The 21,874-nt window shown below is 42.3% G+C and overlaps 1 protein-coding gene across 4 annotated transcripts; it reads left to right on the top strand.

Annotated features, from left to right (window-relative positions):
* Nucleotides 1–4,395: 4,395 nt before the first annotated feature.
* Nucleotides 4,396–18,946, top strand: LOC121448117 (cytochrome P450 4A10). Of its 4 annotated transcripts, XM_041651845.1 has the most exons (14): nt 4,396–4,628; nt 5,780–5,924; nt 6,404–6,448; nt 6,815–6,942; nt 8,223–8,347; nt 8,719–8,873; nt 9,267–9,373; nt 9,458–9,648; nt 9,744–9,877; nt 11,637–11,701; nt 11,848–11,924; nt 14,800–14,973; nt 18,184–18,226; nt 18,738–18,946. In XM_041651845.1, exons 1-12 carry the CDS (start codon nt 4,440–4,442, stop codon nt 14,966–14,968), a joined length of 1,530 nt encoding a protein of 509 aa, XP_041507779.1. In that variant the 5' UTR covers nt 4,396–4,439; the 3' UTR covers nt 14,969–14,973; nt 18,184–18,226; nt 18,738–18,946. The 4 variants fall into 4 exon arrangements, with proteins under 4 accessions (XP_041507779.1, XP_041507778.1, XP_041507780.1 ...); XM_041651844.1 differs by lacking the exon at nt 18,184–18,226 and having other exon boundaries at nt 18,738–18,945; XM_041651846.1 differs by lacking the exons at nt 18,184–18,226; nt 18,738–18,946 and adding an exon at nt 16,271–16,308.
* The last annotated feature ends 2,928 nt before the right edge of the window (nt 18,947–21,874 follow it).

Here is a 21,874-nt window from a genome sequence, read left to right as displayed (position 1 = left end):
TCCCGAATTTCCTGAGAAACCGCCACACTGCTTTCCAAAGTGGTTTCACAAACCCTGGACCCAGCAATACCACTCTTGGGAATATACCCAAGAGATGCCCTGTCATACAACAAAAGTATATGCTCAACTATGTTCATAGCAGCATTGTTTGTAATAGCCAGGACCTGGAAACAACCTAGATGCCCCTCAATGGAAGAATGGATGAAGAAAGTATGGAATATATACATATTAGAGTACTACTCAGTAGTAAAAAAACAATGACTTCTTGAACTTTGCATGCAAATGGACAGAAATAGAAAACACTATCCTGAGTGAGGTAAGCCAGACCCAAAAAGAGGAACATGGGATGTACTCACTCATATTTGGTTTCTAGCCATAAATAAAGGACATTGAGCCTATAATTCATGATCCTAGAGAAGCTAAATAAGAAGGTGAACCCAAAGAAAAACATATAGGCATCCTCCTGGATATTCCCCTTCATCAGGTGATGAAAGGAGACAGAGACCCACATTGGAGCACCAGACTGAAATCCCAAGGTCCAAATCAGGAGCAGAAGGAGACAGAGCATGAGCAAGGAACTCAGGACCTAGAAGGGTGCACCCACACACTGAGACAATGGGGATGTTCTATCGGAAACTCACCAAGGCCAGCTGGCCTGGGTCTGAAAAAGCAGGGGATAAAACCAGACTCGCTAAACATAGCGGACAATGAGGACTACTGAGAACTCAAGAACAATGGCACTGGGTTTTGATCCTACTCCACGTACTGGCTTTGTGGGAGCCTAGGCAGTTTGGATGCTCACCTTACTAGGCCTGGATGGAGGTGGGTGGTCCTTGAACTTCCCACAGGGCAGGGAACCCTGATTGCTCTTTGGGCTGACGAGGGAGGGAGACTTGATTGGGGGAAGGGGAGGGAAATGGGAGGCAGTGGCGGGGAGGAAGCAGAAATCTTTAATAAATAAATAAATAAATTTAAAAAAACATAAAATGATGATTCTAAGGAAACTTGAAAAGATGTGAAAGAATACAGACTTTATTAAAACCAAACAAAAATCCATCACTTGAGAAAATATAAAAAGAAATAAAGATGCTCAATTATACTATAAAGATATTTGTTCAACTATGTTCCTATCAGCATTATTTTTAATAGCCAGACCCTGGAAACAACCTAGATGCCCCTCAACAGAAGAATGGATAAAGAAAATGTGGCACATTTACACATTAGAGTACTACTCAGTAGGAAAAAAAATGACATCTTAAATTTTGCATGCAAATGGATGAAACTAGGAAACACCATCCAGAGTGAGGTAACCCAGATGCAAAAAGATGAATATAGTATGTACTCACTCATAAGTTGGTATTAGCTATAAACAAAGGATACTGAGCCTTTAGTTCATGATCCTAGATAAGCCAAGTAACAAAGTGAGCCCTAGGAAAAAAAATACATAGATCCACCTAAAAATCGAAAAAGACAAGATCACCTTATACAATTGGGAACATAGGGGTGGAGAGAGAAGACAGGGAAGAAGGGGGATAGGAGGGGAGAAGCAGAGGGCCTAGGAGAATTTGAGGAAATGAGATAGTCGAGAAGGAGAAAGGACAGAGATGAGAGCAAGGAAAGAAATATTTTGATTGAGGGAGCCATTGTGGGGTTAGCAAGAAACCTGACTCTAGAGGAATTCCCAGGAATCCACAAGGATGACCACAGCTAAGACCCTAAGCAATAGAGGAGAGGGTGCCCAAACTGGCCTTGCCCTGGAGTCAGACTGATGAATATCTTAAATATCACCATAGAACATTCATCTAGCAACTGATGTAAACAGAGGCAGAGACCCACATTGGAGCACTGGCCTGAGCTCCCAAAGTCCATTTGAAGAGTGGAAGAAATGAGAATATGAGCAGGGAGGTCAAGACCATGATGGGTACACCCACTGAAGCAGTCGACCTGAGCTAATGGGAGCTCATCAACATCAGCTGGGACTGGGAAGGAACAAGCAAAGGGCCAAACTAGTCCCTCTGAATGTGTCCGACAATAATTGAATGGCTGGGGCAGACTGCAGGGCTACTGGAATTGATACCAGAATTTATCCCTACTGTTTGTACTGGCTTTTTGGGAACCTATTCTCTTTGGGAGGATACCTTGCTCAGTCTAGATACAGTAGGGAGGACCTTGGGTGTTCCCCAAAGCAATGATCCTTACCCACTTTAAGGAGTGGATGGGGGCCTGTGAGGGAAAGTGGAGGGTATGGGAGGAGGGTATGGAGTGGGAACTTGGATTGGGTATGTATAATGAAAAAGAATAGTTTGTTTTCTTTTTTAAAAAATTAAAATTAAAAAAAGAGATAACATATCATAAAAAGAACAAAACACCCTGGATACCGGGTGAGGAACTTGGTCCAGACTCAACTTGGTATGCCAGACTTCTTGACTCCCCAAGGGAGGCCTTACCCCCTCTGAGAAGTGGATGAGGGTAGAATGAGAGGCAAGTTGGGCAGTAGGAGAAGGGAAGGGAGGGGAACTGTGGTTCATATGTAAAATAAAAAACATTTTTTTAAATGGAAGAAGAAAAAAGATGCCAAGTGGTCGTGGCGCACACCTTTAATCCCAACACACAGGAGGCAGAGGTAGGCAGATCTCTGTGAGTTCGAGGCCAGCCTGGTCTACAAGAGCTAGTTCCAGGACAGGCACCAAAGCTACAGAAAAACCCTGTCTTGAAAAACCTAAAAAGAAAAGAAAAGAATCAAAGAGATACCACAGAGAACTCAATAAATGAAATAAAAATGCCACTGAGAGTTGCAATACCAGATTGCATCATGCAGAAGGATGAATTCAGGGCTTAAACACAGACTAGACAAATAACTGAACTAGACAAAACAAAGAGAAAGAATAGGAAAAGGCAATGAATAAAGTATAAAAGGTGAACAAGACACTCTAAGGAAAAATATAGACAGTGTAGAAGTTACAGAATTAAAAGAAACCTATTGCGTGAGCGCTGGTAATGTGGCTTAGTGGTTCCTGTTTTCAAGTTAGTGCCATGAGTCCTATCCCTGGAACTCACCTGATAGAAGGAGAGACCTGACTCCTGTAAGTTTTGCACTGACCTACAAACACACGATGACATTCATGTGCAACACACATACAAATAAATAAGTCTAGTTAAATAATATCTAAAAGTCTACCAAATATTGAGAAATGCATGAGTTTCTAAGTGCAATAAATTCAAAGGACTCTGTTTAGATTAAACTGATATAGTCTTGTCAAAGTTAAGCTATTTTCAAGCTCTTAAAAGTCCAAGGAAAGAAATTCTAAAAACAAAAGACATAAGACAAGTCACATACAAGCAAGGCTGTAGTAGACTAGCGTTAGAGTCTAGAACAAAAAATTTTCAGAAAAAGATTATCCAATTCAAAGAATTATGTTGGCTGAATAGATTTTAAAAGTCAAATTCAACTATATGCTGTCCACAAAACTTCATAAGATGGTGTGGAAGACACTGGATGACATAAAGGTTAACATAGCAAAAAAATTGTGTGTGTATGTGTGTGTGTGTGTGTGTGTGTATTTGTTTGTTAACATGTTCAGGGGAAATCCCTTGAGGTAATGCTCATATTTATCCAGTCAAAAGAAACTGAAGCTAGAAGATGTGCTCAGCATCCATTTAGGAGGCTCAACCCCTTTCACGCAGCAGATGAATGGTCCAGAAATGATGGAAGACATTCACCAGAGCCTTTGGCATCAAAAGGTGTGAACTGACCATGAGGCCTAGAGAGAGAAGGGCAGCAGTACCTAGATGCTCTGCAGTCTGAACCAGCAACCACTCACAATCCACCTAACATGGACAATTCAGAAGAAGCTATGTAGGTGCTGGGTTTGCTGTGTGAACTCAAGGAACTCCCAAGAGCAACAAGAATTAAGACATGAAGCCTGGGGAAAGACCCAGACTATAGTGACCCCATAACATACACCACTTCAGCAAGGTGGTTAATTTATATGATGATATTGTTTGAATTTTAAAAACTATAAATAAAATTGTGGATAAAAAATGAATGGATGAATATTGAAAGAAATGATAATTACTATGCCTACCTAATATGTACAGTATCCATATGTTGAAATATCACACATTACACTATAAATGTATACAGAAATATATGGTGAAAAGAAAAATAAAATAGCAAATATATAAATGTTTTTGACTAACACAAAGAAATAAGGGTGGCTGCAAGTCTGGCCCTTGACCACTGGCAGCTGACAAATCATTTCTCTGCCTCTCAAAGTAAATCATTCACCTTAATTGGCCAACTGCACTGTGAGAGTAAACTCTGTCTGCCTTCGCCTTTCTCCCTCCCACTGAGAGACAGGCAATCCTAAAGGATTTATAAAGGAGGTAGGAGGATTCACGAGACTGAGGGCAGTCTGTGACCCAGGAGTGGATGCACCATGAGTGTCTCTGCTCTGAGCCCCACCAGACTCACAGGCAGCATCTCTGGCTTCCTGCAAGTGGCCTCCGTGCTTGGCTTGTTTCTGCTGCTGCTCAAAGCGGTCCAGTTCTACCTGCGCAGGCAATGGCTACTCAAGGCTTTCCAGCAGTTCCCATCCCCACCCTTCCACTGGTTCTTTGGACACAAGGTATGAGGAAAGGGAAGGGTGGGAGGAAGGGCAAGGAGAATGGAGGTGCAGAGAAGATGGAGGTGCAGGGAGGATGGAGATCTCAGAGACTGGACATCAAGTTCACAGGACAAAGAAGTATAGGAAGTCCAAGTACTTCGTGAGACACGGAGCTCAGGTTGAGACTCATTCCAGCGTTACTGTGGCTCAACCTGTCTGGCTCTAGCCATCTCTGTACTGAGAGCCCTGCACATGAAGGCTGTGTTTGAGCCTACCTAGTCTCCTCTTCTTCACCAGCCTCTGCTGTTCTCAAACACATTCTAGGAGGTTCCTTGCATAGTCGTTCACGGTTATTCTCTCCCAGCTCAGGGCTTGCTGGGAACACAGAAGTCAGTGAGATGGAAGCCTGGCCCTGTGGGGTTCTTGGTGTGGCAATGGTACACATCTCAGGAGCTGTCAGGCACAGGAAGAGTTCACACTGCTGGGATGAGTGGGTAGCTGATCCAGATGATTTCCCCTCATTGCAAGAGAATTTTCAGGATGGAAAGATTACAACTAAAACCCTGAAATCATGGCACAGAAAGGAATAAGGCTGTGTAGTGGCCTCACATGAGGGCACTGATGTCAGAATTTCCTCAGGGTCTGTTTAGTTCTCTATGTTCCTTCACAACCCATACTCTAAGCAATTTTCATAAACACACCATCACTTTCCTACACCACAGTGCTCAGTTCAAAAACCAGACACACATGTCTGAGATCTCCCAGGAAGGAGATGGTGCAGCACCCCGTATATTAGGAATGGAAGGTATTGACTCCTTGCACTGTCACCCAGGAAATAAGGACCAGAGTCAAGTAGGAGGAGACATGAGGAAGCATTCAACAAAGGATTGTGCAATGAATGCTCTTAGAAGGACACAGAGATGCGGTACTTGTGTGCAGAGCTGAGGATTCACCCAGCAGCACTGTCAGTTCCAGCACAGGACCAATCCCCTGTGTGCCCCGTGTAGCAAAGCTCTAAGTGATAGCACAGATAGTCCGTGAATCTACTATAAATCCTTAATACTTCTGAAAAGTCTAGAACTATGTTCCTATGCTTGTTCGTGACTTGTCTCCAGCCCCCCCCCCAAAAAAAAACTAAACTAGAGTCCAATGCTTCATCTTTCCCTCAACAGCAGTTGCGGGGTGATCAGGAGCTACAGCTGGTTATGAAGGTTGTGGAGAACTTCCCAAGCGCCTTTCCTCGCTGGTTCTGGGGGAGCCAAGCTTATCTTATTGTCTATGACCCTGACTACATGAAGGTGATTCTAGGGCGATCAGGTAAGAGTATATCATTCTGAAAAGATTTGTGCTGTTGTCTTTGTAACTAGACCAAGGCTGTTGAATTCCTGAAGACTGTAGTACCAGGCCATTGCCCTACACACCCTAACAATGATTCTCCCAGACAAAAACCCAGAACATAGCCAGCAGCACTCAGTATTGAAATTTCAAACCTTTAGCCAAAAGTCATTATATTTCTTTGTTATTTAATCAAATTAAGATAAGTAATGTAAATTGTTCCAGGTCTGAAAAGCACACTTCAAATGCTTATTGGTTTGAGCTTTGAAATCTCTAATTGTTACCTGACTTCTGGTATTGTAGGATAAATAAGACATGATCCACAGTAATATACAGACACATACACACAGAGAGAGAGAGAGAGAGGGAGAGAGAGAGAGAGAGAGAGAGAGAGAGAGAGAGAGAGAGAGAGAGCTGCCTCGGAGCTGCCTTACTTATCCCATTTCTTGTTTCTGTTTCAGATCCAAAGGCACATGGAGCATACAGATTGCTGGCTCCTTGGATTGGTATGTGTGTCTGCATGGAGAATGTGGTCTGGCCCCAGTTAGAGCATCCAAGACCTGTGACTCTGTTTCACAGAGAACAAAATGTGAAAGGCTACAGGTGTCTTGATCTAGCCTTCCTCTCCCTGGCCCCAAAGAAGTAGAAGCCAGGTTTCTGACCCTTCACTGTTCCAAACAGTATGTTTTGTTGGTCTACCACATCCCAACTCCTTTGCAATTTTTATCTCACAGATGTAATCATCGCAGAGTGTATGTCAGTCACACAAGCTAGGGAATTCATAGAGCCCCCTACCCCAAACACACACACAGTTTATCTAATGGGCTCTCTGATTCCATCTCTCTCACACACATACACCCATTCCTGCCCAGGCTATGGTTTGCTCTTGCTGAATGGACAGCCGTGGTTCCAGCACCGGCGCATGCTGACCCCAGCCTTCCACTATGACATTCTGAAGCCCTATGTGAAAACCATGGCTGACTCTGCCCGGTTGATGCTCGTGAGTTCATTTGACATTCTTCTCTACTCCCCTCAGCCCTGATAGCCTTTCTACATCAGCAGCTGCTGCTGCTTCTTCTCTTCCTCTTCCTACTCTTATTCCTCATACTCCCCCTCTCTCTTCTTTCTCTCAGTCTCTCTTCACCTACTCAGAGTGTACTCCAACAAGCTCCACATGTGTGTTCTAGTATGAATACAGGTTCTTCCAACATAGGTAGAACAGAAGCAGTCCAGGTACCAGAATATGGCCATACTTGTTCATTGCCCAAGGCAAAGAGTATCATGGTAGATAGAGACTCCAGTTACCTCTTCACGTCCTCAACTTCAGAGGAACTTTCTAGAATGATACCGAGCCAGTGTTTCTCCGTGTCTCAGTGCCTCTGCATGGACTTGAGTGACATCTCAGGGAAATGGACTCCAGACTCACACTGTCATAGCCAAACTCGCCATACCACAAACTTCCAACCAGAATCTGGATTCTGACTCAGTTGTTCTCCACAAGCTTTTGATGAATACATTGAAAATGAAGTCACTGGTGGCCCCGTCAGAAGTGCACATAGTCGCTACTTGGGATTTCTTATGCTCAATACATGGAAGTCCTACCATTGTCTCGGGTTGGGCTCAGCTCTGCAAATGCTGATATATCATCTTCTTTACTCCCTAAAACAGCATTGTTTGTCCGATAAAACATCTTAACTCACTGCAAACATTTGAAACTTGTTTCCTAAGTTATGGGTCTCTGAATTTAATTTTGCAAGTAATTTACAAGAGCATAAGTATCCTTTGCAAAGCTTTGTTTTGAAATCTGTAGATCCTATTATCTAAATTGAAAGGCATAGAACATGGTATCTGATAATATACAGAAATAATACAGTACTGGTGACAGAGGTTTCTGCCCCTCCCAGTCCAGCAGCCATTGAAACCCAAAGAAGACACAGAGGCCTACATTAATTATAAACGAGTTGGCCAATTAGCTCAAGTTTCTAATTAATTAATTCTTACATCTTATATTAACACATAATTATTGTCTTTGATAGCCACTTTTATTAGTGAGGTATTCTTATTTTTAATTCCTCTCTGTCTGGGTACTACTACAGACTGAGTCTTTCCTCTTCTGGTGGCCCTGACAATACTTCCTGCCTGGCTACTGGCCAATCTGTGTTTTATTAAAACATTACAAGTAACTAATCTTTACATGGTACAAGATCACTGTCCCATGGTACAATAGAGTGAGCACAAGTCTTCTGGGGATATTAGGTCAATGTTCCCCTCCCACTGCAGGACAAATGGGAACAGCTGGCTGCACAGGATTCCTCTATAGAGATCTTTCAACACATCTCCTTGATGACCCTTGACACTGTCATGAAGTGTGCCTTCAGCCACAAGGGTAGTGTCCAGGTGGACGGGTGAGTTAAAACCATCAAACTTCAAGGCCTTTGGTCTCACCTACTGAGATGGTCTCATCTGGCATGCAGGAGGTGAGGCAACATGTATACTTGCCTCCACAAAAAAAATCAAGAGTCTGACTCCATTACAGATCAATTCCTGACACAATCTAACCCTGACCCAACCACAGACTACTGATCCCTACTTGAGGTGGATGACGATATGTTCATGCCACCTTCTGCAGTCTTGAAAATTACAGGGTTATAAGACAGAATTAATGTGTGCACCAATGCTGTCTTTCTCAACCATACAGAAAATCTCTTCCCAGAGTCCATCTAGCTGCAGGTCTGACCTCTCCAAAGTCTAATCTATTCTGTATCTTCTTCCTCAGAAATTACAAGACCTACATCCAGGCCATTGGGGACCTGAACAATTTATTTCATTACCGCGTGAGAAACATCTTTCATCAGAATGACACCATCTACAGCCTGTCCTCCAATGGCCGCTTGGCCGATCGTGCCTGTCAACTTGCCCACGATCATACAGGTTCTGTCTGTAGCTCACATCTCCCCTCCATTCCCAGGACTAGCTCAAAGGGGCTGTTGATGACTTCTGAGGCAGATCTAGGTCCTTCTGTGCCCCTATAGTGCCAGGGTAACAAACATGTAGATATTCTTAAACTACAAATATTTGAGTTGGAATGTTAGAATTCCAGGGGTTGTGTGTGTATCAGCATATTGGTAACATTTAGTGAGATCAGACACAGCATCTCAAGCAGAGCTCCCTTGACCTATGGTCCTGAGAGGAGGTCTGACCTGTATCAGATTATACTGGTCTTGCTGATCCATGTAGCACATAGCTTTAGGCAAGGAGACACATGGTGCTACATGGGCTTACTGTAGCTCTAGGATCTATGTGATAACCCATGTTCTGGAACAGATGGAGTGATCAAGCTGAGAAAGGATCAGCTGAAGGATGAGGGGGAGCTGGAGAAGGTCAAGAAGAAGAGACGTTTGGATTTTCTGGACATCCTCTTGTTTGCCAGAGTGAGTGTGTATCACAGAGAGTCGGCCTGGGAGCACACAGCAAGGAACAAGCACAACTCTGATGACACCTGTTGCCTCCCTCAGACGGAGAATGGGGATAGCTTGTCTGACAAGGACATCCGTGCTGAGGTGGACACATTCATGTTCGAGGGCCATGACACCACAGCCAGTGGACTCTCCTGGATCTTCTATGCTCTGGCCACACACCCTGAACACCAACAGAGATGCAGGGAGGAAGTTCAGAGCCTCCTGGGGGATGGATCCTCCATTACTTGGTAAGAGTTCAAAAGGTGGAAGAACCCTATTCTTTGGGTAGGGAGGAGCCACTGGTCTCCAGGCTACCTGAACATCAGGATGGACCTTGTTTCAGGGACCACCTGGACCAGATGCCCTACACCACCATGTGCATCAAGGAGGCCATGAGGCTCTACCCACCTGTACCAGGTGTTGTCAGAGAGCTCAGCACACCTGTCACCTTCCCTGATGGGCGCTCTCTACCCAAAGGTATGAGTTTCCAAGGTCTGTTCACCTAAACTCATTCCAGAGATAAGGGAGGATCAGCAATCTGTGTGCTTCAACATTCCTGAATTCTGCTTGGTGCCCATTTTCTTTGCATTAGATAAGTTCCTCTTACTCATAAAGTATATTTTCTAATGTGGGACATAAGCATAAATGATCTCCTATAAAGTTAAGTGATCTCCAATCCTACTGTGTTGCATGAATAATTGTAAGCTTTGCTTATTTATCAGATATCACTCCTTTTGAATCCATGTCCTCATCATGATGCATCCATTCCAGTTTGGGAACACTGATATTCTTTGATTCTTAAACTCTAGACTTATTCCAGATGACAACACTATGTAATTTCATAGCCAGGCTTATCCCACATATGTCTTCACTGTCACATGTGTGTTTTCGTGTTGCAGCTAGGAACATACATGCATGTTTACACATACAAGTGGAAGCCAAAGGTCCTTTGTTTCATTTCTCACAGACCATTCACCTTGATATTTTTGAGGTCAGGAGGTTTCGCCCTGATCTATAACTCACTTATTAGGCTAGGCTGGATGTCCAGTGGGTCAAGGACAAATATGCACCACTACACAAAGCTTTTCATATGGTTTTGCAAATCAAATATAGGTCCCCATGCTTGTACAACAAACACTTTTCCAGTTTTTTTTACACTTTTTTTTACACTTTTCCAGTTTATCTGACTCTCTATCCCAAATACACATCTTTTTATCATCTTGTATAAATGATACAATTTGCAAAATTTTTATCTGTGAAGAACTGCCATTTATATATTTATATAAATATTTATGTATAAATCAGTATACAGTGTGGCTACAGACTCTTTTAAGGCAATTGGTTGCTCTCCATCACCTAGTGGTAAGACCATATTGCTGAACACACAACCTACTTATGCCATCAAGCACAGAGAAAATGACCTGGCGCCCAACTAGCAACTATAATTCTTAAACCAAATATTGAATAAGGTTTACCTTCAATCTTCTTTCACTGATTGTTTTGCATTATACATGCACAGAACAAACAAACAAACAAACACACATAATTACTCAATCCTTGGGAAATTCTTCACAAAGAAACATTGAAATATGGTATTCTGACTTTATCTCTCAAAGTTATTTGCTGGGATATACCCAATAGATAAAAAAAAATCATATAGAGGCTAGGGAGATATGTTTTGTTCCTGGGTCAAATCAAATAAAGGAGATCAATAAATCCCATGTTATGAGTCACATATGGTCAAGTCCCTGATAAATGCTCAGGCTGACGGCAGAGATGAACTGATGACCATATACTAGACCGACCCTTTGCAATATCAAGAGATCACCCTTTGTCTCACACCTCATTCTCTCACAATCCTACTTAGGCCACATACTACTTTGCTGAAGAGCTATAACTCCTCTCTGAAATAATATTAACTCACCTGAAACACCATACTAAAACAACAGGGGGACGATATTGGGGACTGAATTCTTGGGCATCTTTGCAGAAGTCCTAAGTTCTAAGCTGATTCACTCCCAAAACTTGGGTTTATGTCTTTCTTGTTTCTCTTTCTTTAACATATTTTTATACTCCTAATTTGTACCTCAAGTTCATTTCCAAGTAACCCACATCTACAAATAGTGATGTTTATTAGCAAGACCTTTTGTGCAGGCGTGTCCCGTACTGCTTTGGGAACCAAGGTTCACATGCTGGGTATAACCCACCATCTCCCCTATTCCTTTCTGCCCCACAGGTATCTCAGTCACACTCTCCTTTTATGCTCTCCACCACAACCCGAAGGTGTGGCTAAACCCAGAGGTAGGATGTTCCACAGGAGGGCAGGGGGAGATCCTTCCAGACAAACCCTGCTGTCCCCACCTCCAGCACCTTGTCCCCTGGTGGGATGAAAGCAGCCATAGCATATTACCTCTGCCTGTCCTGACAAAGGTGTCATGTCCCTGCAGGTGTTTGACCCTTCCAGGTTTGCACCAGATTCTCCCCGACACAGCCATTCATTCCTGCCCTTCTCAGGAGGAGCAAGGTGAGACATCCTGTGTACACTGATGTATACTGTGGGGAAAGTTGCAGCTTACCTGGATGTTTTTAACCTCATGCATACATGACATCTCCAGGTGTATTCTATTGGTGGATATGGGGGAAAAGCTCCTTGGGAATGTGTCTGTACGCATAAGGAGGATAGCATTGCAGGAGACACTGTGAAGACTTTGACTCAATTCTTCTCCCACTGGCCAGCCAAATTTCTCTGTCAGTGTATGCTACAGACATGCACATGTTCTCATATGCTAGGGGCAGGACTAAGTTGATCTTTTTTCCTGTGATTTTAACTTCGGGTGTCCAGCTTTTCATGTTTCAGGGTTCTTATGTGTCATGCCTTTTTCCATACCTCAGTCAGGCCAAGCACCCTTCCTGAGAATCACTGTGGAAAGTGATAAGTTTGCTTGGATGTCAGCCCTGGACAACTGTCCAGCCAGAGACTCGAGGTGTTACAGAAAATCTTTTAAAGGAAAAGTTTATTCCAAATCCATGGACTCCACCTGTGCAGTCTCTCCCACTCAATCAGAGAATCAGTGCCAATGTGCACATTCCTCTTGTAACTGCCCAAGGCCAAACCTTGACAGATAATATATATTCCTTGATATTACACGTAGAGGCTGTATGGTCTGTCTTCAGACAAAAAGCATTTAAGTGGAGGAGAATAAAATGTTTCTGAGAAAATCCTCTGTTCTTTATAAAACACATAGCATTTATTAAGGTTACTGGTAAGTGAAATATAAAACACTCTTGAACTGAACCAGTTGAAGGTTTTCCAATGGCTTCTAGTAAAATCCTCAAGTCTTCCATGGGATCTGTAACATGAAGAAGGGCTTCTCGTGGGGTTTCTGTCCTGCCCTGTTCCGACTGGCGGAAAGTCCCAAAGAAAATCACACAGAGAGTCTACATTAGGTTATAAACTGATTGGCCCATTAGTTCATGCTTTGTATTAGCTCTTATAACTTATATTACATCATTATCCTTAACTATGTAGCCACATGGCTCAGTACCTTTCTCAGCCGGGCAGGTTACATCTTGCTTCTCAGTGGTCTGGGTAGGAATGGGAGGAATGGGTTTCTCCTTCCCCAAATTCTCCTGTTCTTATCGCCCTGCCTCTACTTCCTGGCTGGTTGGTCTGCCTATACCTCCTGCTGGCCAATCAGCATTTATTTAAAATATGATTGACAGAATACAGAAAATTCTCCGGCACCAGGATCTGACTCACTGTTAGCTTTTTTTAATTTCTTATTTTTTATTGATTTTTATTGAGCTCCACATTTTTCTCTGCTCCCCTCCCTGCCTCTCCCCTCCCCTTCAACCTTACCCCAAGGTTTCCATGCTCCCAATTTACTCAGGAGATCTTGTCTTTTTCTACTTCCCATGTTAGCTTTAAAGACAAAGCAGAAGCAAGTTTTTCTGAGCCTGTACTTCAGAGGCTCAGAATTCATAAATTCCTCAGGTGGCAAATCAGATTTCACATAGCAGGCTACAAGCCCATTGTTCTTCCAACATAGGCTGTCTAGCATTGATGTACTTGAGGTTGAATGCTCCTCCCAGCAACTCACAGCAAATCATGTCACTGATATAGAAGACAGAAAGAGTCTTGGGTAACTCAGCTTAAATTGTAATGAAACATGCTGCTGCTGGCATTTTTTTGAGACATTCTTAGGCTTGCCGGGTGTTCATGATCCCCCAGCCTCAAAAAGTACATGCCACTACACGTTGCTTTGGTCATAATCTTTGTAATTTCCATTGCATTTAATTCCATTTTTATACCTTAAATTCAAGTGAATTACATTCTATAGCCAAGTAAAAATGACTATTTTAAATTTAAAATAAACTACTAAAGCATTCTTATGTGCCAGGTTCTATATTAGATAAAACATGAGAATGAATGATATTCTCCTACCCCTTCCTCCAACTCAAAACGTTATTCCACAAAGAAATATATCTGTTGTCAAAATAAGTTCTTCCTCAATTCTTTCATTCATTCATTGAGCAGTTTGAGAAATGTGGTGTTTCTAACATCATCCCATGCCCTGACTGTGGCATGTCATTAAACATAACACTGATGGGGCCATGGATGCCCCAGAAGTACACGAAGACTCACAAAGAAATGAGAGGCAGCTGCTCATTGGCCTGAGCTTTGGTACTATGCAGACTGAGGGAGAGGAGACTTTGTCAACACATCAGCAACTTGATCTGAAGTAGGAAGTAAGGTGGCAGAAAATAGATGAGGGCACCAGCCAGTCAAGGGTGTGGCTGCAGCTAGGCATCTGAATATAGTCCTGCCTGATGGAGGTACAGAGGATCATTGCGGAGGTGGAGTCAGGGAGACCAGGGAAGTCCAGGAAAGAAAACTGAAGCAGGAACAAGGGACATTTCTGAATTACAGTTAGATGGTTACTGATGATGAATAAGGAGGCAGAGGTACCCTAAGTAGGAGCCAGAGGGGGAAAAAAAATTGAAGATTCACAACACAATCCTCCTTAAAAACTTTGCTACTGAAATCTGACTCCACTCCTTGGAAGCCATTCCTGAGATCCACCTGGATGGAATAAAGTAAGCAATGATTAACTTCATAAATAATCCACAAGTTTGAGCTCTAGTGCTTATAATACTGGCCTAACAGACTTCATAACTCATAACTTCAGAACTAGGGTCAAAGTAGCCTTGAAATATATAGAGGATTAGTCAAAAGTCAGGAGAGCCATAACCTAGGGAAGACGTGGGCATGACCTGTTATGACAGAGGTAAGACAGGATCTGTGAAGGTAGTCCCTGAATGCTGTTCTGGGCTATTTCAGGGGCCTCTCCCTGCTCAGGTCAGAGGTCATTGAGTTTCATTGTCCCTTTCTGACACAGGAACTGCATTGGGAAACAATTTGCTATGAATGAGCTGAAGGTGGTTGTGGCCCTGACCCTACTCCGCTTTGAGCTGCTGCCAGATCGCACCAGGGTGCCCATCCCGTTACCACGACTTGTGTTGAAATCCAAGAATGGGATCTACCTGCATCTCAAGAAGATCCACTAATTCTGGTAGGGACAAAGCAGACTCGATGAATAACACCATGTATTTTATTGGATCACCATGGCTTAAAATTAGAATTCAACAGCAACACTAATTTCAGAAAGCCCACAAACAAATGGAAATTAAACAATGCTCACTTGAATCATCAATGGGTCAAGGAAGAAATAAAGAAAGGAACCAAATACTTCCTAAAATTCAATGAAAATGACCACACAACATACCCAAATTTATGGGACACAATGAAAGCAAAGTTAAGAGGAAAATTCATAGCACTAAATGCCTACATAAAGGAGCTGGAAAAATCCCACACTAGTGAGTTAACAGAACACCTGAAAACTCTAGAACAAACCAAATAGTCAGCCCCTAAACATTCATACAAGTGACATTATATAGACTGATCAGGTGTGATTTGTGTATTTAGGAGCATACACACATGCATATACATATAAATGTAGTATGTATGTGTGTGTAAAAACAAATGAAGGAAAAGAAGAAATGAATTAGAAAGAGAGATGGGGATTTATGGAAAGGACAAAGAAAAGGAAAGAAAGGGGGAAATGATGTAATTATACTCTAAAAAATAATTTAGAAATAGGCTATGGATCTCAAAACTAAGTTTTCAAAAGAAGAAATAAAACTTCTATAAAAATCTCTTTTAAGAGTCTTCAACATTCCAAACAATTAGGGAAATGCAAACTTTGAGACTCATATAATGCCAGACAAAATGGCTAAGACCAAAAAAACAAATTCTGGCAAAGATGTAGAGAAAAGAGTCAAACACTGGAAGATCAACCATGCTGCAGTGAATGGACACACAACCAGGAGTATACGGGCAGCACAAATTGAACTTGACAGGTTTGGGGTGGGAGAAGGAGACACAGAGAGGAGTATTAAGGAAGTGGGGCACAGAACTGGGAAGAACTGGGAGAGGGGATGAATATGATCAAATCACATTATATAAAATTCTCAAAGACTCATATATAATTTTAAAGAAAAAAGACATAACTGTAATGAGAGTCAAGTTCAAACTCTAAAACTCTTTCATCTATTCCCTCATTTTAGGGATAAAAAGGATAGGTTCTGGGGCAAAAGTGGGAAATGGTCACCATCCAAGTGTTCAAGGTAGAGGGGAAGAGTACAATGTAAATACCAAGAGTAGTCATGAAACTAGAATAAAGTTCAGCGAGATGGGAAGGTAAATTGTTGCATTCCCCTTGGCTCTAGTTTTGGACAGAGGACATAATTTAGGACAGAAAGAAAGGACCTTTGGTCCTGAGAGTTGAAAAATATATCCCTTGTTATTAGGAAAGGCCGAGGAGAAAACATTTGGAAGCATGAAATCAGCTTCTGGGGAAGGAGTCTTGTAGTCCAATAAAGAAGCTGACCTCACCATAGACTCTCAATGATTGATTTCCTTTTTACAGTAGCATGTTGCCTCTCTGTTATCAGTTTTTCATCAGTAAAATAAGGACAAGAGTAAACTAACAATACTTACTCAACATCTGATAAACTAGACTGAGGTCTTTTAAGCCAGGTTGGTGTTTCTTTTTCTTGTTATGTGTGCACTTCCCACCACCCTGACTGGCACACAGTTAAGAGTTCAGGGGAAAGTCACCAGCAAAACAGCAAAATATCTCAGTAGATGTATTTGCCATGCTCTTAACAAGGCCAAAGCCAAGTAAACCAAGCTCTATCCACTGGATGGTGTGTAGAAGGAGCAGTGGGCTGCATTCCTGCTGCCCGGCTCACGGCCGCCTGGCTAGCTTATGCCCCAAAATAACAACACACAAATTGTATTCTTATAAACACTGCCTGGCCCATTATATCTGGCCTCTTCTTGGCTAACTCTCATATCTTGCTTAATCCATTTCTAATAATCTGTGTAGCACCACGAGATGGTGGCTAACCAGGAAGATTCAGCATGTCTGACCTGGCAGCTGGCTCCATGCATCCATCTCAGAGAGGAGAGCTATGGTGTCTGCCTCACTTCCCTTCTTCCCACCGTTCTTCTCTGTCTAATCCACCCACCTAATTTTCTGTCCTATCAGGCCAAGCAGTTTCTTTATTAATTAACCAATGAAAGCAACATATAGACAGATGACCCATCTACATCAGATGGTGCATGAAGGTAGAAAGAAACATCACACAGAGCCCACGTCCCAAGAGGTCCTTGTAAGAGTGACACAATCTCCTAGTAAAGGAGGACACAACATCTACTGTTAGAGTTCCTCACAGAAGATCAAACCCAAACTTCACGCCAATGTGAATGCATCAAGCAGTTCCTGTCCAACACACAGGCATCTAAAACACTTGCTCTTAGAGAAGCCAGAGCCTAGTTTGTAGCACTGTCAGGTAATCTCACACTACAGCATTAACTCAGGCACAGCCACCATTCAGACTTCTCCTGCAGGACAACATTTTGAGCTCCACTTTTTCCCACAGAATCCCACAATGTAGCCAATCAGCACCAATCAACTTTCTGAATTACCACAAAGCAGCCTGCTTTACCAAGGCCATACAAAACAGCTTAGAAGCCCTTTCTTCCCACCAGTATCCCTAGGAGTACCTGGGAAGCCAGCCCTGATCAATTCAGTGAGTAATGTCCCCATGAAGAAACACTTTGCAGCCAATGAACATTAATTGGTCGCCAGTCGAGTATGCTATTATACCTTAGCCCCTGCCTGATCCTCATACAATTGTGGGGAATGGAAAGAACCCCAAAGAGATGAAGCCTTGAGTGAATGTGTGTTGTTGACACGGGCATGGCCATGTCAAGGAGCCTAGCCTCAAGCCTGTAGGAAAATGGCAAAGCTTCACTTTCCTGAGGGGAGGCTCAGAGGAACACTGGTCAGTGTGTAGATATTGGTAGTGTGTGCAGAAAACATCCATCATGTCTTCCTCCACTGGAGAGCATGAAGAAAGCTCACCTAAAGAATCTTTGACTACCGTGATTAATTAAACCTGCCCCCTTGAATGAGTTTTGTGAAAAACCCTGCCTCTCTGTTCAACCATATAAACAAACACACTGAGCTTGTGAAGGGAACTTTAGCTTCTCCACCAGAGACCCCAGTCCACTTAATCCCAGCTATACCCGTGTGTCTGTGTCTCTATGTATGTTTTCATCATTTCTTCATTTCCTCAACACCCCGGTTAGGTCTGTCCCTGGAGCCATGCGGGGGCAGCACAAACACTGAGGAGTACAACATTCCTGCTTCCAGGTTTGCTACGTTATCTGATCAGAACTTACAGAGATTGGACAAGGTAATATAAACCTTGACTGCCAGCACTTGGGAGGCACAGGCAAGTGGATCTACATGAGACCAGCCTGGTCTACAAAGAGAGCTCCAGAACATCAAGGACTACACAGAGAAACACTGTCTTGAAAAACCTCCGGAGGGTCCCGGTGCACACAGCCCCCAGACACTGATACATGGCCTTTTCCACTACTATGCATTCAATGATGTGCCTTTGTAATCTTGCAGCAGCCTCGTCCCTTGAGGCTCTCAGAAACAAACTAGCATCCTCACTTTCAGGGCTGTGTCATTCATGCCTTACTTTCTTGGGTTCATCAAATCTGCCCTACCTGGTGTAAACAACAGAAACTAAAATGTGACCTACCCACCCAGAGTCACAAAAGCATGCGTTCTCCTCACAGCTATAGAGAGCCTAACTTCCTAAGGGGACCTGTCAGGAAAAACAAAAACACAAATACTTGTGAGCTAGGCCACTGAAACACACACATACACAGGTATCATCAATGTTGATATTGTAGGTGAAGAAGTTTTTTGGAGACTACAATGCTTGAACTGAAACAAATGAACCCTAATGACACCTTGGGAACATCTCCAGAAGAAAGTCTCTTGACAAAAAAGAAAAAAGAAGAAAAAAACTATCCTACGAAGGCAACAGAGGCAAATGATCGGCCACACACACTGCAATAAGAATAAAGAAACAACTAGCATAATAAAGAATATCTTTCAAGTAAGTGTTACAAAAGAAATCAATAAAAATGATTCTAAGGAAACTTGAAAAATGTGGAAGAATACAGACTTTATTTAAAACAAACAAAAAATCCATCACTTGAGAAACTATAAAAATAAATAAATAGCCGGGCGATGGTGGCGCACGCCTTTATAATCCCAGCACTCGGGAGGCAGAGACAGGCGGATCTCTGGGAGTTCGAGACCAGCCTGGTCTACAAGAGCTAGTTCCAGGACAGGCTCCAAAGCCACAGAGAAACCCTGTCTCGAAAAACAAACAAACAAACAAACAAATAAATAAATAAATATGCTCAATCATACTACAAAGATATATGTTCAACTATGATTGTAGCAGCATTATTTTTAATAGCCAGAATCTGGAAACAACCTAGATGACCCTCAACCGAAAATGGATAAAGAAAATGTGGCACATTTACACATTAGAGTACTACTCAAAGGTAAAAAAAAAAAAATGACATCTTGAATTTTGCATGCAAATGGGTGAAGCTAGAAAACACCATCCAGAGTGAGGTAACCCAGATGCAAAAATATTAATATGGTATGTACCCAATCATAAGTGGATATTATCTATAAACAAAGGATACTGAGCCTATAGTTCATGATCCTAGATAAACTAAACAAAGTGAGCCCTAAATAAAAACATATATAGATACACATGGAAAGTTGAAATAGACAAGATCACCTGACAAAATTGGGAACATGGGGGTAGAGGGAAAAGGGAGGAGAGAAGGTGGAAAGGAGGAGAGAAGGGGAGAAGCGAGGAAAACTTGAGAGAAAGCAAAAGTCGAGAAGGAGAAAGAACAGAAATGAGAGCAAGGAAAAAGATATCTTGATTGAGGGAGCCATTGTGGAGTTAGCAAGAAACCTGGCTCTAGAGAAATTCTCAGGAATCTACAAGCATGACCACAGCTACAACCCTAAGCAATAGAGGAGAGGGTGCCCAAACTGGTCTTGCCCTGGAGTCAGACTGATGAATATCTTAAATATCACCATAGAACTTTCATCTAGCAACTGATTTAAACAGAGGCAGAGACCCACATTGGAGTATGGGTCTGAGCTCCTAAAGTCCAGTTGAAGAGTGGGTAGAGTGAGAAAATGAGCAAAGAGGTCAAGACCATGATGGTTTCACCCACTGAAATAGTTGACCTGAGCTCACCAACATCAGCTGGACTGGGAAGGAACAAGCATAGGGCCAAACTAGTCCCTCTGAACGTGGCTGACTGTTGAATGACTGAGGCAGACTGTGGGCCACTGGAATGAGCACCAGAATTTATCCCTACTGCTTATTCTGGCTTTGGGAAACCTATTCTTTTTGGCTGGATACCTTTCTCTGTCTAGATATAGTAGGGAGGGCCTTGGACTTTCCCCAAAGCAATGTGCCTTACCCTCTCTCAGGAGTGGATAGGATTTTGCGGGCGAGGGGGTTGTTAAGTGGAGGGAATGGGAGGAGGAGAGAGAGTGGAAACTTGGATTGGTTATGTATAATGAAAAAATAAAGTTTGTTTTCAGTAAAAAAAATAAATTTAAAATAATAAAAAATTACATATCATAAAAAGAATAAAAGAGCCTGGACATGGGGGGGGGGCTTGGTCTTGTCTCCCCAAGAGAGGCCTTACCCCCTCTGAGGAGTGGATGAGGATAGAATGAGAGACAGGTTGGGCAATGGGAGAAGGGGGGAATTGTGGATGGGACATAAAATAAAAGACCAATTTTTAAATGGAAAATAAGAGGAAAAAACTCAAGCAGACACCACACAGAACTCAATAAATGAAATAAAAATAGCACTGAGGGTTTCCATAACAGATCGCATCATGAAGAAGGATGAATTCAGAGCTGGACACAGGCTTTTAAAATAACTGAACTATACAAAACAAAGAGAAAGATATAGGAAAAGACAAAGAATAAAATATATAAGGCGAACAAGACTCTATAAATAAAGATGTGTGTGTTGTAGGAGTTACAGAATGAAAAGAAACCTACTTTGTGAGGACTGGTGAGGTGCTTAGTGGTTAGAGATTCCTGCTTCCAAGTTGATGCCATGAGTTCCATCCCTGGAGAGCTCCAGAGAACTGACCCTATCAGTTGTGCTCTGACCTCCACACACATGATGATATTCATGTGCAACACACATATAAATAAATAAATAAATAAATCTAGTTAAATAATAGCTTAAAGCCTTCCAAATATTGAGAAATACATACAAGCTAGGCCATAGTAAACTTGCGTTAGAGTCTAGAACAGAAACTTCTCAGGAAAAGATTAACTTTCCAATTAAAAGAATTATGTTGGCTGAATAGATTTTAAAAGTCAAATTCAACTATATGCTGTCCACAAAATCTCATAAGATGGTGTGCAAGAATGGAAAGAAACCCACTGGATCCATAAAAACAAAACAAGACAGGGATGAGGAAGGAAGATCTGAAGTCCATGGTGCTGAAAGGACACCCATGATCCTGCCTAGCCTGGTTCCCTGGGTCATCAATGAGAGAAATTTTGTCAAAAAGAGTCCACAATCAGAAAAAAAAATGATGTCAAGGAAAACCAGGATTATTCCATCTATTACTCTACAGAAATGATCCCAGACCTAACTGAAGCAGTAGAAATAATGGAATCATAAATATCAATGATGACCCTGGAAGACATAAAGTTTAATATAGCAAAAAAAACTATGTGTGTGTACATGCATGTATGCATGCATGCATTTGTGTGTTGACATGTTCACGGAAAATCCCCTGAAATAATGTTCAGATTTATCCGGCAAAAGAAACTGGAGCAGGAAGATGTCTCAAAATCCATTTAGGATGCTCAGTACCTATCAGGTAGCAAATGAATGGACCAGAAATGATGCTAGACATTCACCAGAACCTTTGGCATCACAAGGCGTAGACTGCTAATGAGGCCTAGAGAG

The sequence above is a fragment of the Microtus oregoni genome, unplaced genomic scaffold (genome assembly GCF_018167655.1).
Source record: "Microtus oregoni isolate MIOR12 unplaced genomic scaffold, Mior012 000005F_ref0000423, whole genome shotgun sequence".
NCBI lineage: Eukaryota > Metazoa > Chordata > Mammalia > Rodentia > Cricetidae > Microtus > Microtus oregoni.
This window is presented reverse-complemented; position numbering and strand designations above follow the sequence as displayed.

Bases quoted from the DNA above. Each gene is read 5' to 3' on its own strand.
- LOC121448117 (XM_041651845.1), top strand. From the start codon at position 4,440: ATGAGTGTCTCTGCTCTGAGCCCCACCAGACTCACAGGCAGCATCTCT. The intron at 9,649-9,743 runs GTAAGAGTTCAA...ACCTTGTTTCAG, and splicing joins GATGGATCCTCCATTACTTG to GGACCACCTGGACCAGATGC. The intron at 9,878-11,636 runs GTATGAGTTTCC...TCTGCCCCACAG, and splicing joins TGGGCGCTCTCTACCCAAAG to GTATCTCAGTCACACTCTCC.